The sequence below is a fragment of the Cynara cardunculus genome (assembly GCF_001531365.2).
Source record: "Cynara cardunculus var. scolymus isolate 2C chromosome LG 1, CcrdV1, whole genome shotgun sequence".
NCBI classification, from domain to species: domain Eukaryota; kingdom Viridiplantae; phylum Streptophyta; class Magnoliopsida; order Asterales; family Asteraceae; genus Cynara; species Cynara cardunculus.
Genome location: NC_037528.1, coordinates 4,789,025 through 4,807,533, shown reverse-complemented (window position 1 = coordinate 4,807,533; position 18,509 = coordinate 4,789,025). Strand labels below are relative to the sequence as shown.

Below are 18,509 nucleotides of genomic sequence, written 5' to 3'. Positions count from 1 at the left end.
AGATAATCGATATAACTCATCTATCCATCATCCATTTTTTTAATTAAGGATAGTTACAACGGATCAAATGACAACTGTTGATGATTAAATGGACACTTTTGATTTGGCTGTAAGAGATGTAGAAATGTAAAATATTGCATAACAATCCACCTCTATAAAATGTATAAATTTGTAAATATAAATAAATGCTTTTTTATTTATGATTTCCTAAAAATTGAAATTTAAAAATCGTTACATGTGATTTCGAAATATACTGGTGGTAGTATTTTGTCCGGTCGTGATCCGAAGAGTGGAGGAACATATCCACGTGGCCAAATCTTAGCCATTCACGGCTGGTACATGAATGTGGATAGAAGCAAATTGCTTCCACCTAACCGTTGATAATCAAATGATGCCTCAAAAACGACGTCGCTTGCGGTCGGAGAGCATTATACTTCATTGCTCCCTGATGTTGCAAGTTTTTCTACGTAGGTGTACGTGTAGCTTCCAACGGTAAAAATAAAGATTTGATAAAAAGCTTAACTAATAACTTGTGTTCGAAGATTTATATTTATATATATTAAAAATGAATTAAAAAATATTAAAAAAAGTTTTTATAAGACTTGATCATTCGAGTAAATATTTAAAAATGTTTTTGTTTAGTGGAAATTTGATAGTTTTGACCAATATGAATGCTCTTAATTAATTTAAGTATTTTTAAGTTAAGTTTAATGACGATTTTTCATTCTTACTTGTAGGTCTCGTGAAATTAATCAAAGTATAAAAGTTGAAAATTTAAATGTTGAATATTTGACAAAAGGAATTTATATATATGCCAAACAAACATAAAAAAGCGATGGGAGTGGTTGCAGTCTAATAATTCTCTCCAACTCACCGTCCGCATTTTCCTCATGTCTCATATTCAAGAACTAGATCACCTCAAAATCCCACTTGAAGCTATCAAATCGGCCACCAACAACTTTTCCGACGATAACTTCATCGGGAAGGGAGGATTTGGGAGGGTTTACAAAGCCCAACTTCCCCTCTCCGGCTCTACCGACCAAGGAACAACCGTCGCTGTAAAACGATTAGATGAGAAGGGCGGGCAAGGAGAGCAGGAGTACTTGATGGAGATCTTCATGCTCTCTAGTTACAAACATCAGAATCTCGTCTCGCTTGTTGGATTCTCTGATGAGGGTGACGAGAAGATCATCGTTTATGAGCATGAGGTTCGTGGAAGCCTCGAAAAGTATCTAGATACGGATCTCACATGGGTGCAACGCCTTCAGATATGTCTCGGTGCTGCTTCTGGACTCAATTATCTTCATAATGGTGCGGGGAAAGGGCATAGGGTGTTGCATCGTGATATAAAGAGCTCCAATGTCTTGTTAGATGAGAGTTGGGAAGCCAAGATTTCTGATTTTGGGTTGTCGCGAATTGGTCCCACCAATCAGGAGCACACTTTTCTTGTTACGAACGCTGCTGGTACATTTGGTTATGTCGATCCGGTATATGTCACGACGGGTGTGTTTACAAAAGAATCTGACGTCTACTCTTTTGGTGTGGTGTTATTTGAAGTCTTATGCGGAAGGCTAGCAATGATCGGAGAATACAAAGACGAGCGTCGGTTTCTACCGCATTTGGCCCAACTCCGTTACGAGGAGGGAAAACTAGATGAAATCATTCTTCCTAATATACGAAAACAAATGAAGTGGAATTCATTGCGAACGTTCTCCTCAATTGCTTATCAATGTCTGAAACCAGATCGAAAACAACGCCCAACTATGCCATTAATTGTCGAACAGCTACAGATCTCGCTGGAATTTCAGATCGTAAGTAATCGATACAGAGAAATTGAATCAGATATCTGATAATATGACAATCTTTTTAACTAATATTTGATTTGATGCTAGGGTTGTCGAAGAATCACACGAATCGGGTTATGGGGATCGAGCACAGGTGGATCTCCATGGTCGTTGCAACTTGAAAGCAATCAGAAACTTAGAAAGATAACGATAGATCATGAGGATTGGATTTATTCGATTAGTTTTACGACCGAAGATTTTAATGGTTCGTCGGAATCTTCTCAACGTCATGGTGGTGGCGGCGGCCCTAGCGGTGGCACAATTTCAGAGGTGGTTAATCTTATTCTATTCTTTCGGTATCTAGGGGTGTTTGAGATTGCTTATAAAAACAGCTTATTAATTTTTTATTTCGGTGTGACAGCAGTAACAAACATTTTTGAGTGTTTGGATAAACAACTTATATCAATGTCAAACCGGTAATAAAAAGTTTTTTAACAAGTTGAACCCTTCTAACTTATAATAAGTTGGTAAGTGCTTTTGTTATTAAAACATAAGTTGTTTCAAATAAGCAATCTCAAATACTCCTTACAATGTTAAAAAATATTAAAGTAATTTTGACAATTAATATATTAATAAATTGAAAAAAGCCTTCACCATATGACATAATGCATATTATTATTTATATTATGGAAGTTGTGTTGAAAATGGATCCACTAACAACACGATTATTGATGGTTTTTGTAGATTAATTTTGATATGGATGAAGAGATAACTGAAATTCATGGAACAGTTGGAAGAACCACCGGACGCTATGCAAATTATATGGTAATTTCGTCGTTATGTTTTGTGACGAACAAAAAGAGGGATGGGCCTTTCGGTAAAGAAATAGGGGTTCCTTTTTCGGTACCTTGGGATGTAGGTTCGTTTGCAGGATTTTATGGTCGTGCAGGGTTTTACTTGGATGGTTTTGGTTGTTTCTTAAAGGCTACCATATGAAAGCTTCTATTTAATTCCAACGAATTAACTTTCAAATCAACATATTTTGTATTTCTATGGTGACAATATGATTTTATTATCAAAAATAAAATTCAATACTAAAACTGTTATATAACATTTTATGCATCAATACGTAACATTACACAAATATTGACATATTCATGAGTATAATATACGTCAATATATAAAATGCATATGATCGTGTTATAATATGAATATAAACCTATTAATAACAAATACAATAAAAAATTCTCTTGTAACTTGCACGTAGTAGGAATATATGATTTATAACTCTATTTTATTATAATATCCTTAGGGCTGTATAATATAATACGATAACATATGTATATGAATTTTAAAGATTTTTCTATTGTTATATATTTTTATTTCCTAGAAAAATGTATTCAAATTCGTTACATGATGTAAGACAATGATTAGTTTTGATTTATATTTTTAGGTGAAAATAAAAGTTTGTCTAAAGATAATTGTAAGACCCTAGTTCTTAAGGCATCTTTTTCTTTCTTAAGGGTGGAATTGGAATGGCAAATTATTTTGACCAAATTCCAATTTCTTTGTTTGGTTCATTTCTTGAAATAGATGAAATCCTTTAAATTCCACAAATTAATGAATCAATCATTCTTTGATATAATGAAAAGAATTGAATTCCGTCACCACCCACCACGACACCGGTACTATCGCCACCACTCATCCCACCCACCCATCCACCCACCCACCTACCTTACCTACCCCACCACTAACTGTCATGCCACTACTGTTGTCATCACACTCTGACCCTACCGCCTTGCCCTTCCTGCGCTAACAACCCCACCTATGGAGCATGGGTGGGGCAGGAGTGGTGGAGGCAGGGTTGGGGTGGTGGGGCAGGTAGGTAGGGGTGATAGTAGTGTGACATGGTGGTTGATAGGGTGTGGGCAGGGAGATGAGTGAGATATTCTAAATAAAGACGATTGTTCTAATTCTTTTGAGATATTTCATTCCAATTTCTACCAACCAAATGCGTGGCCAAATTTCATTCCTATTTTTTCAAAGTCAAATTTCTTTAATGGATTTCAATTCTATTATGTGAACCAAACATCCTCTTAGAAAATTGATCTCTCAATCCCACTCTTCTCATTTGATTACAATTAAAAGCTTGTGGAATACGGAGGACTCCCCATGAAATGTTTTTTCACCCACACAAATACTTAACCCATAAAGGTTATGACTAGTGATTAACAAGTACACTTCTCTACAACCTTACAACCTTACAACAAGCAAATAGCTATAAAACGAGTAATAATTTGCTAAAAAAATTACTCTATATAAATTGTCTATTGATATTGTAGAAACTCAAATTGAGATGGAACTAAAAGTTAAGAGTTGTTTGTTTACCTTTTAATAGTTTCATTAAGAGGCAACCTTTGAATCGCTAAGAGGTGAATCTTGTTTGACAAAAACCTCTAAATGATTTTGTATTTTGGGTTTTCTTTAACCATTCAACGCCTAATTTCATTGTAAACAATTACCAAATAATTATATTTCATATTGCACTATATTATGAAAGTTTCTTAATCATTCTGACTACTTAATCATTCTGCATCAAATCATTCAACAACTGTCAAACATCCCCATATTTTTAATCAATTAATTTTTTTTAAACTACCAAAAAAATTTCAAAGCTCCTATTTGTTGGATCCTTAGTCAAAAAAAACTCCTAATTGCTATAATATATATTATTTTTTAGAATATAATATTTTAACAAGTAATTTAAATATACAATATTGTAATAGAAAGTATTAAAAAATATCTTATAAAATAGAATTAAAAATTATATTGCTATTTTTTAGTAAAACATATATCATTTTTCACCAACTAATATTGAAGTCAGCAAATTATTACAATTCATTTTTATGTTTGAAATGATGAATTTTTTTTTTAAATTTTTATATATTTATTTCAAACAGTTTTACATTTTTTGTGTGTGTGTGTGTGTTATTTTTAAGATCAAAATGATAAAATTGGACTTACACAAAGGAAAATGTCGATAGCAGGGTTAAATGTGTAAGATTTGTAAGGTATGGGGGGGCAAAATGTCCACCTAGCAAAACTCCAATTGCCTGTTTTGCCAAGTTGCAAACTCAAATTGGGGAAGATCCAAACATTTTTGGTGTAGATTTTGTGGTATAATAATGGTCTAAACACCGCTATCACTTAAAAACTAGTTGATAAATATAAAATAAAAAAATGTTTAATTACTCAATTTTAATATTATATTATCTATAATATATTATAAAATATTTGATAAAAACTCTTAAAACCATTTTTTATATATGAAGTATTGTTTATTGATGCATATTACTTAAAATTCAAGATTACTAATAAGTTATGCATAAATACAACTTATTAGAACTCCATGTTTTAATTCGTGTAAGTAACTGCAAATAAATATAATCAAATAGAGGATAAATATAAAAAATCTGAAATATAATTATGATAATTATCGAGTTCTAACTAAATAATTAATTATTATCTTTATAAGAAAATTATATTATTAAACCAAATATAAATTACTTCATTATTGAACCTAAACTAAATTATAATAAAAAAAAACTGAATTAAAAAATTACACAAAAAATATGAATTTTAAATAGTTAATTTGATATTAATATCGATATATTTTTGTCAAATTTTATGATATATTTAAATTTATATTTTATTCAAAATAAAAACATAATCGTTTTTTCAAAATCACATAAGACCATACTGTAACATCAACTGAGATAAAGAATAAAATGAAATATTAAAATCAAGATGTATCTCGCTGTATTGTGCGAGTACTCTTCTAGTATAATAAAACATAAGATTAACATACTTTATCATATTAAAATCATTTGTAATCTAATGAAATGTTTTTCTGTTATTTAGGTTTAATGGACCTTTATTTTATTCCATATCATTTTTATTATTATGCATTTCTCGCATTTTATGACATGGTTTCAAATGTTACCATGACTAAAGTATAATAAAATGTACTTGATTTTTTTAAAGAAATATAGAGTTTTTTTTGGGTCAAAAGAAAAAAAAGGTATAGTTAAAATATATATTTTAAGAGCTTATTAAAAGGTCACTTCTAGAAAATGTCTCAATAATACGAACTTGGATTTGTGCAAATGGCAAAGAGTTGGGACACACAACAATTAATACAAACCCGGATTTGAACCTCATGCCGGCTTCCCGAGACTTGGTCATTTTTAGTTTAGAATAAATAAAGCGGACATCATTATTTTTCTTTTATCGATGCTTGGTCAATAAGTCATACACATGTTCTTTTGGACAAGCCTTTCTCTTCCTTCCATATATTTCTTGGGAGACAACCCATCTCGAATCGGGTTATTAATATTGGTGCTTTCACTGCTTTTCCATGCCTCCCAAACGCGATCCATCATCTTTGGAGGAGTCTATGGCCGCCATAGTCGATAGCCTTGCCAAGATCCTTGCTGCCTCCACCTCAAACTCTACCCAAATTGAAAATTTGGCAAAGCAAATCACCATCAACACCGCCACCACTACCAACCTCGTCACTGCCTTTGCCAAGCTCGAACTTGATCCAAACCATGGTTCCCTTCCTCGAAGAATCACACAAATCGGGTTATGGGGATCGAGTACAGGTGGATCTCCATGGTCGTTGCAACTTGAAAGCAATAAAAAACTTAAGAAGATAACGATAGACCATGAGGATTGGATTTATTCGATCGGTTTTACAATCGAAGTTTTTAGTGGTTCGTCGAGTTATTCTCTACGCCATGGTGGTAGTGGCGGCTGGAGCGGTGGCACAATTTCCGAGGTGGCAAATCTTATTCTATAATTTTGGTCAATTTGAAAATGTTAAAAAACATTACAAGAATATTTTACCATATTACATGATGTTATTTATATTATTTAAGTTGTGACGAAAATGGATCCACTAACAACATGATTATTGCTGGTTTTTGTAGATTTGTTTGGATGTCGATGAAGAAATAACTGAAATACGTGGAACAGTTGGAATAACTACCGGATGTTATGCAAATTATATGGTAATCTCATCGTTGTGTTTTGTGACAAACAAAAAGAGGAATTTTGGGCCTTTTGGTAAGGAAACAGAGACCCCTTTTTCCGTATCTTGGGATGCAGGTTCATTTGCAGGGTTCTATGGCCGTGCAGGCTTCTATTTGGATGGTTTTGGTTGCTATTTAAAGGCTACTGTATGATCACTTCTACTTAAGTCCAAAATATGTTTACCTATTCAAATCAACAAATTAATTATTTGCATGGAAATATCTTGTGTCAAACCATATTTTCTTTTTGTTAAGGTTCTGTACTTTACATTATTTTTGTTTAATTTAAATCTTATTATTTTAACATAAATTTTAAAAGCTGTAGCACAAATGATACTGAAGTGTAGGATCGCTTGAGCATATTTTGTGCGGGACAATGTAATTTCATAAGAATTCTATCACAACGTGAGCCATTGTCGAATGTGGTTCATGATCGTTATTCAAAACATTAGTATACATTATACAACTACTAAATCCAGTTGTGGACCACATAACTCTATCTTATTCTATTAATTTTGCTTTTCGTTCATCACGTCATTTGTTGTTACGGTGCTCTACAAAATCCGTTTCTTGCAAGTTTAAATTACATTGTGGTGTTTGCTAGTTATGAAGTTGGAATTTGACAAATATCAAACAAATCTATGTTGTGGTTGCTGATGGAATTATTCAACCATATAAATCCGGATGTTAAAATAACTAAACAAAAGTTATGCAGGTGAAAGCAGACACACGTTAAAAACGATTGATATTTTACTGAACAATAACATATTATAATGTGCAATATCTGTTGAATAAGTAAAACACATATCAAACAAATCTAATGGTCATTGTACTTCAAAGCAATGGATGAATAAAAATAATGAAAGGGGCCTATCAGACGAAAGCTATAAAGCGGGATGAAAGTTTAGTGGGCATATCTAATCTTGTATTTAAATGATGTTCGAAAATGATGTCATTTATAGTCCGAACAACTTGATATTACATTTTCGACATGAATCATGAGGTTTTATCGTGTTTCATATTGTCCATATTTAATTCACATAGTTCCCCTTCATTACTTATTTATCTGTTTTTGTATGTTTATTTTTATTTCGGAATACTAACACAAAGAATTAAAAGAAGAAATACAGATATAAGTTTTGGTTATTTTCTTCTGTTAACAAATTTTTTTCTAAAAAAAACATATAAACGATACTGCATTACTAGAATTCTAATTGTGTCATCGATGGTTATTGTACATACAGTTTCTTTCTTTTATAAGCATTACATATCTGTAAAACAAAATAATTATCGATTTAAACCTTGAAGTTTTTATTTGTTTGTAAAGTCGATCCTTATACAATCACATTAAAGGGCCGTTTACCGAATACTTAACCGGTAAACGCTTACCGGTAAAATTTAACATTATCATTTACTTAACGAGTACGATTTTAATTCACAAAACTGACATTATATGCAACAATTTACCGGGTAAGCGCTTACCGTAGTAAGAGTCATCGGCCTCACTTACCGGGTAGGACTCTTGTCCTTACCTCTCTCTTACCGCGTAAGATTATTGGTCCTTACCATATTCATCCGCTAAGGTAATGTGACTTGATACGCTCTTACTCAGGTAAGCGTTTCGTAAACGGCCCCTAACTCTCGTCCATTTCCCCTCGATTAGTTGCCTAGAGTGCGCTTTACATCAGGGGTATGTTTGTCTTTTCAACAAGCAATCATGATCTACAGCAAATGTAACCTTCATATCTAGTCCCTAAACTATAAACAATTAGGGGCTGTTTGGCAGTTGCTGAATGGTTTGGTGCAGAATGGCTAAGTGGTCAGAATGGTTAAGAGGGTCAGAATGGTTAAGTGCTGAATGAAATATTGTTGTTTGGTAAATGTTAACAAATTACCATTTTAACCCTGTATGCATTGGTCCTGTTTTTTATTGAACTAACAGATACCAAAAAAGAAATTAGGGTTTCACTTCACGATCTTAGGGTTCCGATCTTCACAATTAGAGCAGTAGGAGGTCACAGATGGATCACTTCACAATCACTGCAGCCTCAGGTTCATATCGGCTTCTTACGCATCCGGTTCATGCGCCTCCAAATCGATGTCAACCCAAATCGAGATCAAATCCAGTCGATCTCCTTTCCCATCCGGTTTCTGTTTTCATTTCGATCTCCCTCCTTTCCAGTTCTTTCCCTCGATTTCGTCCCTGTGATTCGAACATGTGATTCGTCGCTGGTTGCTACCACTTTGTTCGCTCCTCATATCTGGTTTCTGGATAAGGATTTGATGGCGACCGGCGAAGCTGTGGAGGTGATCGGCGATGGCGATGGCGACCGGCGAAGTTGGCGATGGTGACCGGTAGTTCTGCGACCTGCGTGAAGAGACCAGATGGGAAGAAGGGGTGGGAAGGGTAAAATTGGAAAAAGAACGATCTGAATGGTTGAGTGAGGTAGTAGATGCAAAATGGTTAAGAGGTTATTGTAACCATTAAGAGGGTTGTTTTTTTTTGCCAAACAGACCTAACCTCTTACCGATTAAGAAGTTGACTTTTAATGTAACCATTAAGAGCCAAACAAACAGCCCCTAAGACATCAATCTTCATCGTATCTAATCCACATTCTCATCCATGATTTTTCATCAAATTTTGATTAAATATTTTATATTTTTAATTATTCAAAAAATAAAAGTATGTTTTAAACGTTAACTTGGTCGTTTGTCCAAAAAAAGGAACAAGTAAAACAATTAAAAAAAGACTAAAAGGTCTATAACTATATATTTAATTCATTCGTACAATCAGACCCAACGTAAAATCAATCCCATATGCTCGTGAATTCAATCTCCGGTGAAGCCATCTCTCTCCTGCCGGCCGGTTAAGGATGTATGCCAACAATACATTCGATTGTATTAATACTTGATATATACACACACACGCGCGTAATTTTGAGATGAGTCCGATAACAATTATTCTACGGATCCTTGGGTTCCATAACTGCGAAGGTTGCATACGAAAGGTGGGGATCATAGTTCATCAAATTGGCGGTGTTGAATTGGTGGAATTCGACGCCGAGAGTGGAATTGTCACACTTTCAACTGCTAAACACCCTGAAGTAATCAAAGACGCTTTGGAACGTAAAACGAAGAAACAAATCGTCATTTTGTCTGAAGGAACCCGACCTCCTCAAGGTGCAATTAACGTTCAAGATTTAGCCGAAGCCTTGATCAGAGTGTCTCAGGCCGAGGGATTGAATAGCATCGAGTTGGTCGGGGATCTGAATTCAAATTCATTCAGACTCAACTTCAATCAACGAGTAGAAGGAATTAGTAGTGTTTATAATGAAGATGCTGAGTTTTATCCTCTGCGGCCACGAACCACCACCGAACCATCGGCACCACCATTGTTTCCGGCAACGGCTGATGAAGTGCTGGTTTATGGGTATCCACCGGAATACTATGGATTGTCTACAAGTTGTAACGATGATAATTCAAATCCAAGTAGGCGTTGCACCATTCTTTGAGAAAGTGAATGCTTGTTAATTGTATTTCTTTGTGTACAACTGGTTTTAAATTGCTTTTTGATATTATGTCGTAATAATTTATCAATAAATGAGAAAATATGTGTTTGTAAGGGTGTTTGACATTTTTGAAAGAGAACAAACGGGAAACAAGAGAAAGTCAAAAGGATTGGTAAGCGTAGACCCAGCAAGTCAAAACAAACACCCAAAGAAAAAAACTACGGTAATAAAAGAATGGAACCGTAAAGACTGAAGAGTAAACGAAACACAACCCTCAAATACCCGAGCACCAAAGCGAACCGCAACCCAAGACAATGCAAGGGCTATAAAACGAGGCAGTTGTCGAACCCGTGACACCCACATCACTACCCATGACAACTTTGAAGCACTTTGTTTAGGGTGTGCAAAAAGTCATCCGATTCAATTTAAAATGACTGACCATAATTGATCTCTAATTGTAATTAGATTAGATCAGATCCAAAATTTCAACATTCACATCGGATCTTTTAGTTCTTGGATGGCAGTCCAACATCTAATCAAATTGAACGATCCAATGATGACCATCCAATTGGTATCCAACTACTATCCAATAAGTAATTATATATAATTATTAACATTTTATGGTATTATTTTTTAATAACTTAAGAAAATATATGAATAATTGGTTGAAATGTTGGATTAATTGGTTGAAATTTGCCTCAAAATATTGGATTTATCCATTCGATCGAATAGATAACCAATAAGAATATTCAATTGATGGAACCGATCTGATCCAATCATTAATTGGATTTGATTGGATCGGATATCCAATATTAGTTTGATTGGATCGGATGACAAAATCCAACATCCAATGGATGATTAAATTGAATTGGATCGGATCCATATGAATTTATTGAATTTCAATCGGTCCTGGTCTTGCGAAACCCTCCAAATCATGAACCGGTCTTGATTTTCGGTCTTATAACTAGTCCTTACTGGTCCCGGTTCCGATACTCCGACGGCCCTGGGCAGGGCCAGGCCGGGTTGGGCATCACTAGTTATCAATCCTTGTTTGAATCTTAACGCTTATTAAAAAAAGACATGTCAAAGCGGGTTCCAAGTCCACGTTTTTTCTGACCCGTCAAATTAAGCCCAGATCCATTTAAATGCAGATTTGGTGGCTGGTGCGGATCTTTCTAAATCCAACACCGAGATTCTGAAATCAATTTCATTTGAAAAAAGTCGTGAGCCTAGAAAACAGTTAGTTGAAATATTTTGTTTGCAAGCACAATATTATTTCATTTATTCATAAGTTAGTTGAGAAGTCAAATCTTGGCATACTCATTAATTCATGAGTGAGTAAGAATGGTATTTCATGTAGTACGGTTAAATTTCGGATTTGTTCTCTAAAACAAACTATTTAATACTGATGTTTCAATTTAATTATATATGCATGGTCATGTACATACATAACAAAAACTCAATATTTAATTATTTGAATTTGTTAATCGAAGCACGTTACTAGCTCGCTCAAGAAAGCATCAACAAAAACACTAAGAACTTTCTTCAGTTGAAAATGTGGACAAACCCTATTTTTTAAATGTTGTTCGAGTTCATATATCTTGTTGTAATTTCTTAGTAACAAACCTTCTAATTTTAAATCATAAAAACTTACAATAAACCCACATCAAAAAATAATATTGTAAGCCATAAATTAATTTATTAGCATTTTTTTAATTATAAATTAGTTAAATAATAGTAGATTTTTTTTCTTCCTAAAATAGTTTATGTTAAGGTACTCCCATTAATTGCGTGCATGGACTAATCAACTCATGCCCCTATATAAACCTTCAGACTCCTTTCCTCTATTCCTACACCAATACAAACACCTCTCTCCGGTTAACACTTTTCTGGCAAAAACCTCTCTCCGGCCACTTGTTAAAAGGTGGGTATACGACTCCAATGGAAATCTTTCTTCGGATCGTAGGCTTTCATAATTGTCGGGGTTGCATGCGAAAGGTCAGAATCACACTGCGTAAAATTGGTGGAGTCGAATTGGTACAGCTTGATCCTGAAAGTGGGAATGTGGCGGTCACAACCACCACTAAACACCCGGAAGTGATCAGAGAGGCTCTCGAGCGACGAATGAAGAAACAGGTTGTCATTGTGTCACGAGATATCGCTCCTGCAAATCAAAACCCTAATCAAATATTAATAGCTGATCAAGTAGTACCTACACAGCCCACTTTTGATCTTCAAGATTTAGGTAAACTCGCGTCGGGTTTGGCCCATGTCTTGGATGGTGACGAGGTCAACCTCAACCACCGTCAGAACCGACCATTTGTTAGCTCGGAATCTGGTGGCAATCATCCTAGGTACGGTGGTGTTGATATCGAAGGCACTGATGTACAGTATGCACCTCCAACACCAATTGCACCACGACCGCCACCATGGCCAGCCGTAGAACCGTCGGCACCATTGATCCCGATAACAGAAGAAGAGGTTTATGGTTACCCACCAGAGTTTTTCGGATTCTACTCACCTTGTAACCATGACCATGACCGTCCAACTGGGTGGTGCATCATTCTCTGAAGCTAGATGCATGTGTGCCATTTTGATTCCTTCCAGTTTACTTCAGTTTTCTTTTTCTTTCTTTTTGTAAATTTGGTTGGAATTTCTTGTGAGTTCTGGTGTGTTTCTTGAATATTTTTAAATTATTTGTTAATTTTTTGGGCTAAGGTTAATATAATTATTTTTAAGTGTAATGCTTCTAGTAAAAAGTAATTTGAATCATAACAAAACTCAAGTTCAACCTAGATTTTTCTAGTTGTTTTGAAAGACGGGATAGAACTAGTTGAAATGCACAAAAGTTGGTCTGAACACTCTTAATTGGCAAAAGAGAGAATTCAAGTTCTCGTTATATATATGATCCACCCTCTTCGGCTCTAGAGATGTATCCGAGTCCTTATCCTTTGCAACGATCTGTAAATGATTCTTTCTATGCACAATCAATTTCCCCACTTTTAAAGTCAACGTACCGAAAGAACTCGTCTTCTCGCATCAATATATTTACCGTTGTCATAAAAAGCAAACCTTGTGTACATTGATTCCAAAAAAGACCTTTGTCTCATGCTATTACAAGCAAGGCAACTTTCTCAACATGTCTAATATGTATAAAAGGTATGTCCACATCGATCATGTTGACATGTCTAACATGTTGATATGTCTAACTGTTTACTCGGATGTATGGAGGTTCTTAATTTACTGCTACAAGCTTCATTTATTTCTGAAATTATATTCTACAAGTTAAAGAAACAAACTTTAATGATTATCTTTACATATTTAATTCAAATTATGCCACCAAATAACATGATTAAATCTATTAAGTTTTATTCAATTCCATCATATTCTAATTCATTTGACATATTTTGTTTTTTTTCCAAATCAACCTTGATTAACATTTTCTCATTAAAATCATTATTATATTCATTCCCTTATCAAGAAGTTTATGAAATTATAAAAAGGGTTCAACATAATAAATAAATTAATTAAAATTGATCAAAATAGTCATGTCTCTTATATAAAATGGTTTTCTAACCATTCCTTTCACAAATTTACCCAAATATTACTTTTTCCGCAAGTTCCACATCCACCATTTGCAGACCTAGGTAAAAAGAAAATCATATTGTAGATATGCGCAATTTTGAACATGAGTCAAATCTGATAATCTTTTTTTTTTTGAGTCCGCAAGTGATAGTCGTGGAATTTACGAATGTATAAAATTTGGATAAATCACGAAAAAAAAGACTAAAAAACTAATTTATACAAGTGAAATGACTATTTTAACCATTTTCGTAAATAAATTGATGCTTTTGTTTTATTAACATAAAAGTTACCAGCTTTTTTCCTTTTTAAGGTAAATAAAGGTTATATGGTCGGTTGAAAGCAACTAATCTAACCGAACGGCCGACGCCAAGTGGGTGACGTGGCAGGAAGTTGTACGATTATTTCTTCAGTTGGCCAGGTAATCAACTTCAAAAGTGGTAACTTATAAACGTAGCAGAAAAAGTCGTGTTTCTACTTTGCTGCCAAAGTCAACCAGTTTGACCAGCCGCAAAAGTCGTTTCGTAGTGCTTTCCTAATTTAAAAAAAAAAAACTTTATTTGGATAAAAGAAAAAGAAACTTGTTGAGACTGAGGCCTCATAAATTTCTAGACATTTATTTCGGATTTGTAATGTTGTAAGTTAGTTACTGTTGATATAGATTCAAATTTAAGGATTGTTTATTTACTATTTAATGGTTCTAAAACCTTATGAATGATTTTGTATTATGATTTTTTTTCTTAACCATTCAACGTCTTAATTTAATTGTAAACAATTATATTTTATTTTACAGTAAATTATAAGAGTTTCTTAATCATTTTAACCACTTAATCAGTATGTATCAAAGTATTAAACAACTGTTAAACAACCCGTAATCCAATTTAAACTTAAACCAAACATGAAATTTTATTTTCAATTTATTTGTTATTTTCCATCTTTTATTGAGTTTAAAAGATTAAATATAAAGTTAAAACTAGTTACTGATATACAGTAAATTTATAACTTAGTTAAAAAAGAGGTTGAAAATCACTCAGAATATTATTTAAATGTTTATAAATATTGTAAACTACTAGAAAAAATTAGATTATTATCTATACTATATTATAAAGTATTTGACAAAAACTTTTAAAAACCATTTTTTATGCATAAAATATTGTTTATTGATGAATATTACTTAAATTCAAGATTACAAGTAAATCGTGCATAAGTACAACTTATTAAAGCTTCATGTTTGAATTCGTGTAACTAACTACAAATAAACATAATCTAATATAGGATAAACATCTAATTTTAAATATAAAATATATCTAAAATAAAATTAAGACAATCATTGAGTTCTAACATAATATTTAATTATTATCTTTATAAAAAAAATTATATTATTAAATCTAAATTAAATTACTTTGTTACATAAATTAAATTATAATAAAAGTTTGAATTGCGAAATTGCACAAAACAAATACTTTTAAATAGTTAATTTGATACTAATATTTATATAAACTTTTTAAAATTTTATAATATTTTAGAATTTATACTTTATTTAAAAATAAAAACATTATTGTTTTCTTAAACCGTATTATATCGATATAAATAAAGAATAGAAATGTATTGATACATTGTATAAATACCTTTTTAATATTTTAATAATAAGTATTTAATACGAAGTAATTCCGTAGTAGTGGCAGGTAATCAATATGCAAGAAGCTGACTTTACGTGGCAATAACTTCCAATGTGATTGTTTGAATATGGAGTGCTCAGCTCATACTCACTTTCATCAACTACGTTATCAATCTGACGGTCGTTTTTGTAGCAGACATGTCGGCCGTCTTCTTGGAAGGTCAAAACATTGTGGACCCCATTCTTAAAGAATTTCGATTTACCCCCTCATACTTTTTAATCGATTGCATAAATGGCTCAAGATGGAATAATTAATAATTAAACCTACTACTAGAGACTCTTTGTTAAAGACAAACGTCTCGACTTTTACATTATAGAAATTAATTTATAATTATTTATCTCTTGTTTTTTTACAAATTATTAATTTATTTTCTTAATGTACGATGGATGCTACAGCCATAATTACTTTTCACACCAATGAGTTCCATAATTCCGAGCGCTGGATAAGAAAGATCAAAAGCACATTACGGAAAATTGGTGTCGATTTTGCTGGCAATGGATCCTGAGAGAGGGAATATCATGATCTTAACTGCTAAACAATCTGAAGCAATCAGAGCCATTCTTGAACAAAAGTTTATGAAACAAGTTGTCATTATATCACAAGAAATCAGCTATTCAAATCCCTGCATATGTTGAATATTCGTTAAAATTGGTGAAGCTTTGTTGAGAATATTTGAAGCTGATGGATTGGATAATGTGGAATTCAACCAATTGAATATTTTCAGGTTCAACTTTACTGACTACGACAACCGCTCTAATACTGGTGTTGCTATTAAAATTGTTATTTTTGAGTATATTCCTCCATCATCACTGCCGCCGCCATTACCACGAACCTTTGAACCATCAACACCACTGATCCACATCGATCCAAGTGAAGATTATGTGTGGCCTTCTTGTTTCTCTTCCACTTTCCCTTTTCGCAACGATGATTGGTCATATGATTGTTGCACCATGATATCATTTCTAATTTTGATCAAGGGTATATATTGGTTTAGTCTCTTTGTAATACGAGTTTGTGGTCATTTTCTCATCTAATGATGCATACATACGTGAGTTTGGTAATAAGATTAGTTTTTTTTTTAAATATAGGTTCGTTCCAAAGGAGGTATGATTTCCAAATATCATGTGGTCTTTCTTGTCTAGCCGACGTGATGTTCCAACACCCTCATTAAATAGAGGCTAGACAGTGCCCCCAAGAACAAAAACAAAAAAGTGTGAAGAACCCATATATAAGTAGTGCTAGTTCCCGATCCTGATTTTATGTTTGGTTAGACAGATAAAGTGAACATTGAAGAAGACGATTACATTGCTCAAAAGGGAATCTAAAGAACATTATACACAAAATACAACTATAGTTAAGACCATAATGGTCCTACTAAGTACATGCACAAGTCCCTTGCCCTCCAAACCCACTTTTAGTAAACAAAAAGAGTCTGAGCTTTTCAGGTTTGGATCAGGCTTTGCGATAAAGTAAGGGTTTGATTGGGCTTTAAGTCGGACTATTTCGGCCGACAAAACAGATTGTTATCAAGTGTTTTTAACGGATAAGTATTATCCGTCACTTATTGGGTAAAATTCTTAATCTTGTTTATATCTTTTACCAGATAAGATTTTTAGGTCTTTGTCATATACATTCAGAAGGTAAGTTACATCACTTACCCCGTAAGTATTTAATAAGCGATTGCTAAGTATTATTTTCATTGGGTTTATTATTCATTTTCATCAAATTAAAATCAAAACGTTTTTTTGAGTTCGTATTTAATCCAACTACCTAAGTAGTTGGAAAAGTTCTTTAATATTATAATTAAAAATATGATAATAATAATAATAATAAAAAAATTGAAGCAAATTAAATATCAACAAACTGAATCACGCTACATGCTCCACCCACGGAGCAGGTATTTTAATACTAGACAGCAAGAAGATGAAGCGAAGCATCGAGAACTTCTGTTCTTCCACGTCAGCTACTTCAACTAACACGTGTCACGTAACTATTGGAGGATCCCCATGTAACTTAAGCCGCTCAGGGAGCCGTTTTGGTACACGAAGTAACCGGCTATTCCGCGTTAAACTTGCGTCAGTAAAGTGTCTGCATTAGACCCCTATACTTTCAAGTGTTTGCATAAATGGCAACATAGATTTGTGTTATTGTCAAAACTAGCCACCCCGCAATTTTCATTTTCGTAATACAAAATAATTGCATCCTACTTCACATTTACACACCCAAAAAGTCAACATTTTACATAAAAAACCATAAGAATACATTTATCACTTTAGATTACTTCAATGTGAAGCTCGTATAAATCGATGTCTGAATACTTGTTTAAAAATAAACCGAACCTATTTTCAACCGTTAAAAATATTATATATATAGTAATACATGTATGATTATCAATTTATACTTTGATCCATTATTTTTAATCATCCTTACTAATACCTAAATATCAATAAAATAATTACGGGTTCCATGATTCCATTTTTTGTTTGATAACTTCGTATTATGTACAATTCGATGTCCGTTACCAAGCAATTACTTAAAAACGTTATCGTTTAAAGAAGAGTAAAAAATGATCTTCTATACATTTTGAATTCAGGACGAATGTTCTAATAAATCTTTTATGAAGTTTACTAATCTAATTTCTCCGTCGAATATATATCGCGTTTGTCTTCTCCATAAAATAACAAAGTTATGACTTTGTATGTGTATATACAAGACTTAAAATTCTTGGAATGATATATATAACAAAAAAGAGGTTAAGAAGTCAATGAAATAACTTAAAATATTAAGCACTGCCCTTGCGTAAGGACCAATCCATTCAGCTCTTTGATCAGCCTTTCTTCTATATAAGCCACCTTTGTTTCC

At 33.2% G+C, this 18,509-nt stretch overlaps 2 protein-coding genes across 2 annotated transcripts; both read left to right on the top strand.

Annotated features, from left to right (window-relative positions):
• Positions 1 to 890: 890 nt before the first annotated feature.
• LOC112524479 (receptor-like protein kinase HERK 1) lies at positions 891 to 2,818 on the top strand. Its single transcript, XM_025134317.1, has 4 exons — positions 891 to 1,464; positions 1,558 to 1,811; positions 1,893 to 2,114; positions 2,529 to 2,818. The coding sequence occupies exons 1-4, from the start codon at positions 891 to 893 to the stop codon at positions 2,778 to 2,780; spliced, it is 1,302 nt and encodes a 433-aa protein (XP_024990085.1). The 3' UTR covers positions 2,781 to 2,818.
• A 3,331-nt stretch (positions 2,819 to 6,149) lies between these two features.
• Positions 6,150 to 7,122, top strand: LOC112521761 (agglutinin-like). Its single transcript, XM_025130759.1, has 2 exons — positions 6,150 to 6,624; positions 6,776 to 7,122. The coding sequence occupies exons 1-2, from the start codon at positions 6,202 to 6,204 to the stop codon at positions 7,028 to 7,030; spliced, it is 678 nt and encodes a 225-aa protein (XP_024986527.1). The 5' UTR covers positions 6,150 to 6,201; the 3' UTR covers positions 7,031 to 7,122.
• Positions 7,123 to 18,509: the final 11,387 nt, after the last annotated feature.

Bases quoted from the DNA above. Each gene is read 5' to 3' on its own strand.
- LOC112524479 (XM_025134317.1), top strand. From the start codon at position 891: ATGTCTCATATTCAAGAACTAGATCACCTCAAAATCCCACTTGAAGCT. The intron at 1,465-1,557 runs GTACATTTGGTT...TGTTATTTGAAG, and splicing joins TCTTGTTACGAACGCTGCTG to TCTTATGCGGAAGGCTAGCA. The intron at 2,115-2,528 runs GTGGTTAATCTT...TGGTTTTTGTAG, and splicing joins GCGGTGGCACAATTTCAGAG to ATTAATTTTGATATGGATGA.
- LOC112521761 (XM_025130759.1), top strand. From the start codon at position 6,202: ATGCCTCCCAAACGCGATCCATCATCTTTGGAGGAGTCTATGGCCGCC. The intron at 6,625-6,775 runs GTGGCAAATCTT...TGGTTTTTGTAG, and splicing joins GCGGTGGCACAATTTCCGAG to ATTTGTTTGGATGTCGATGA.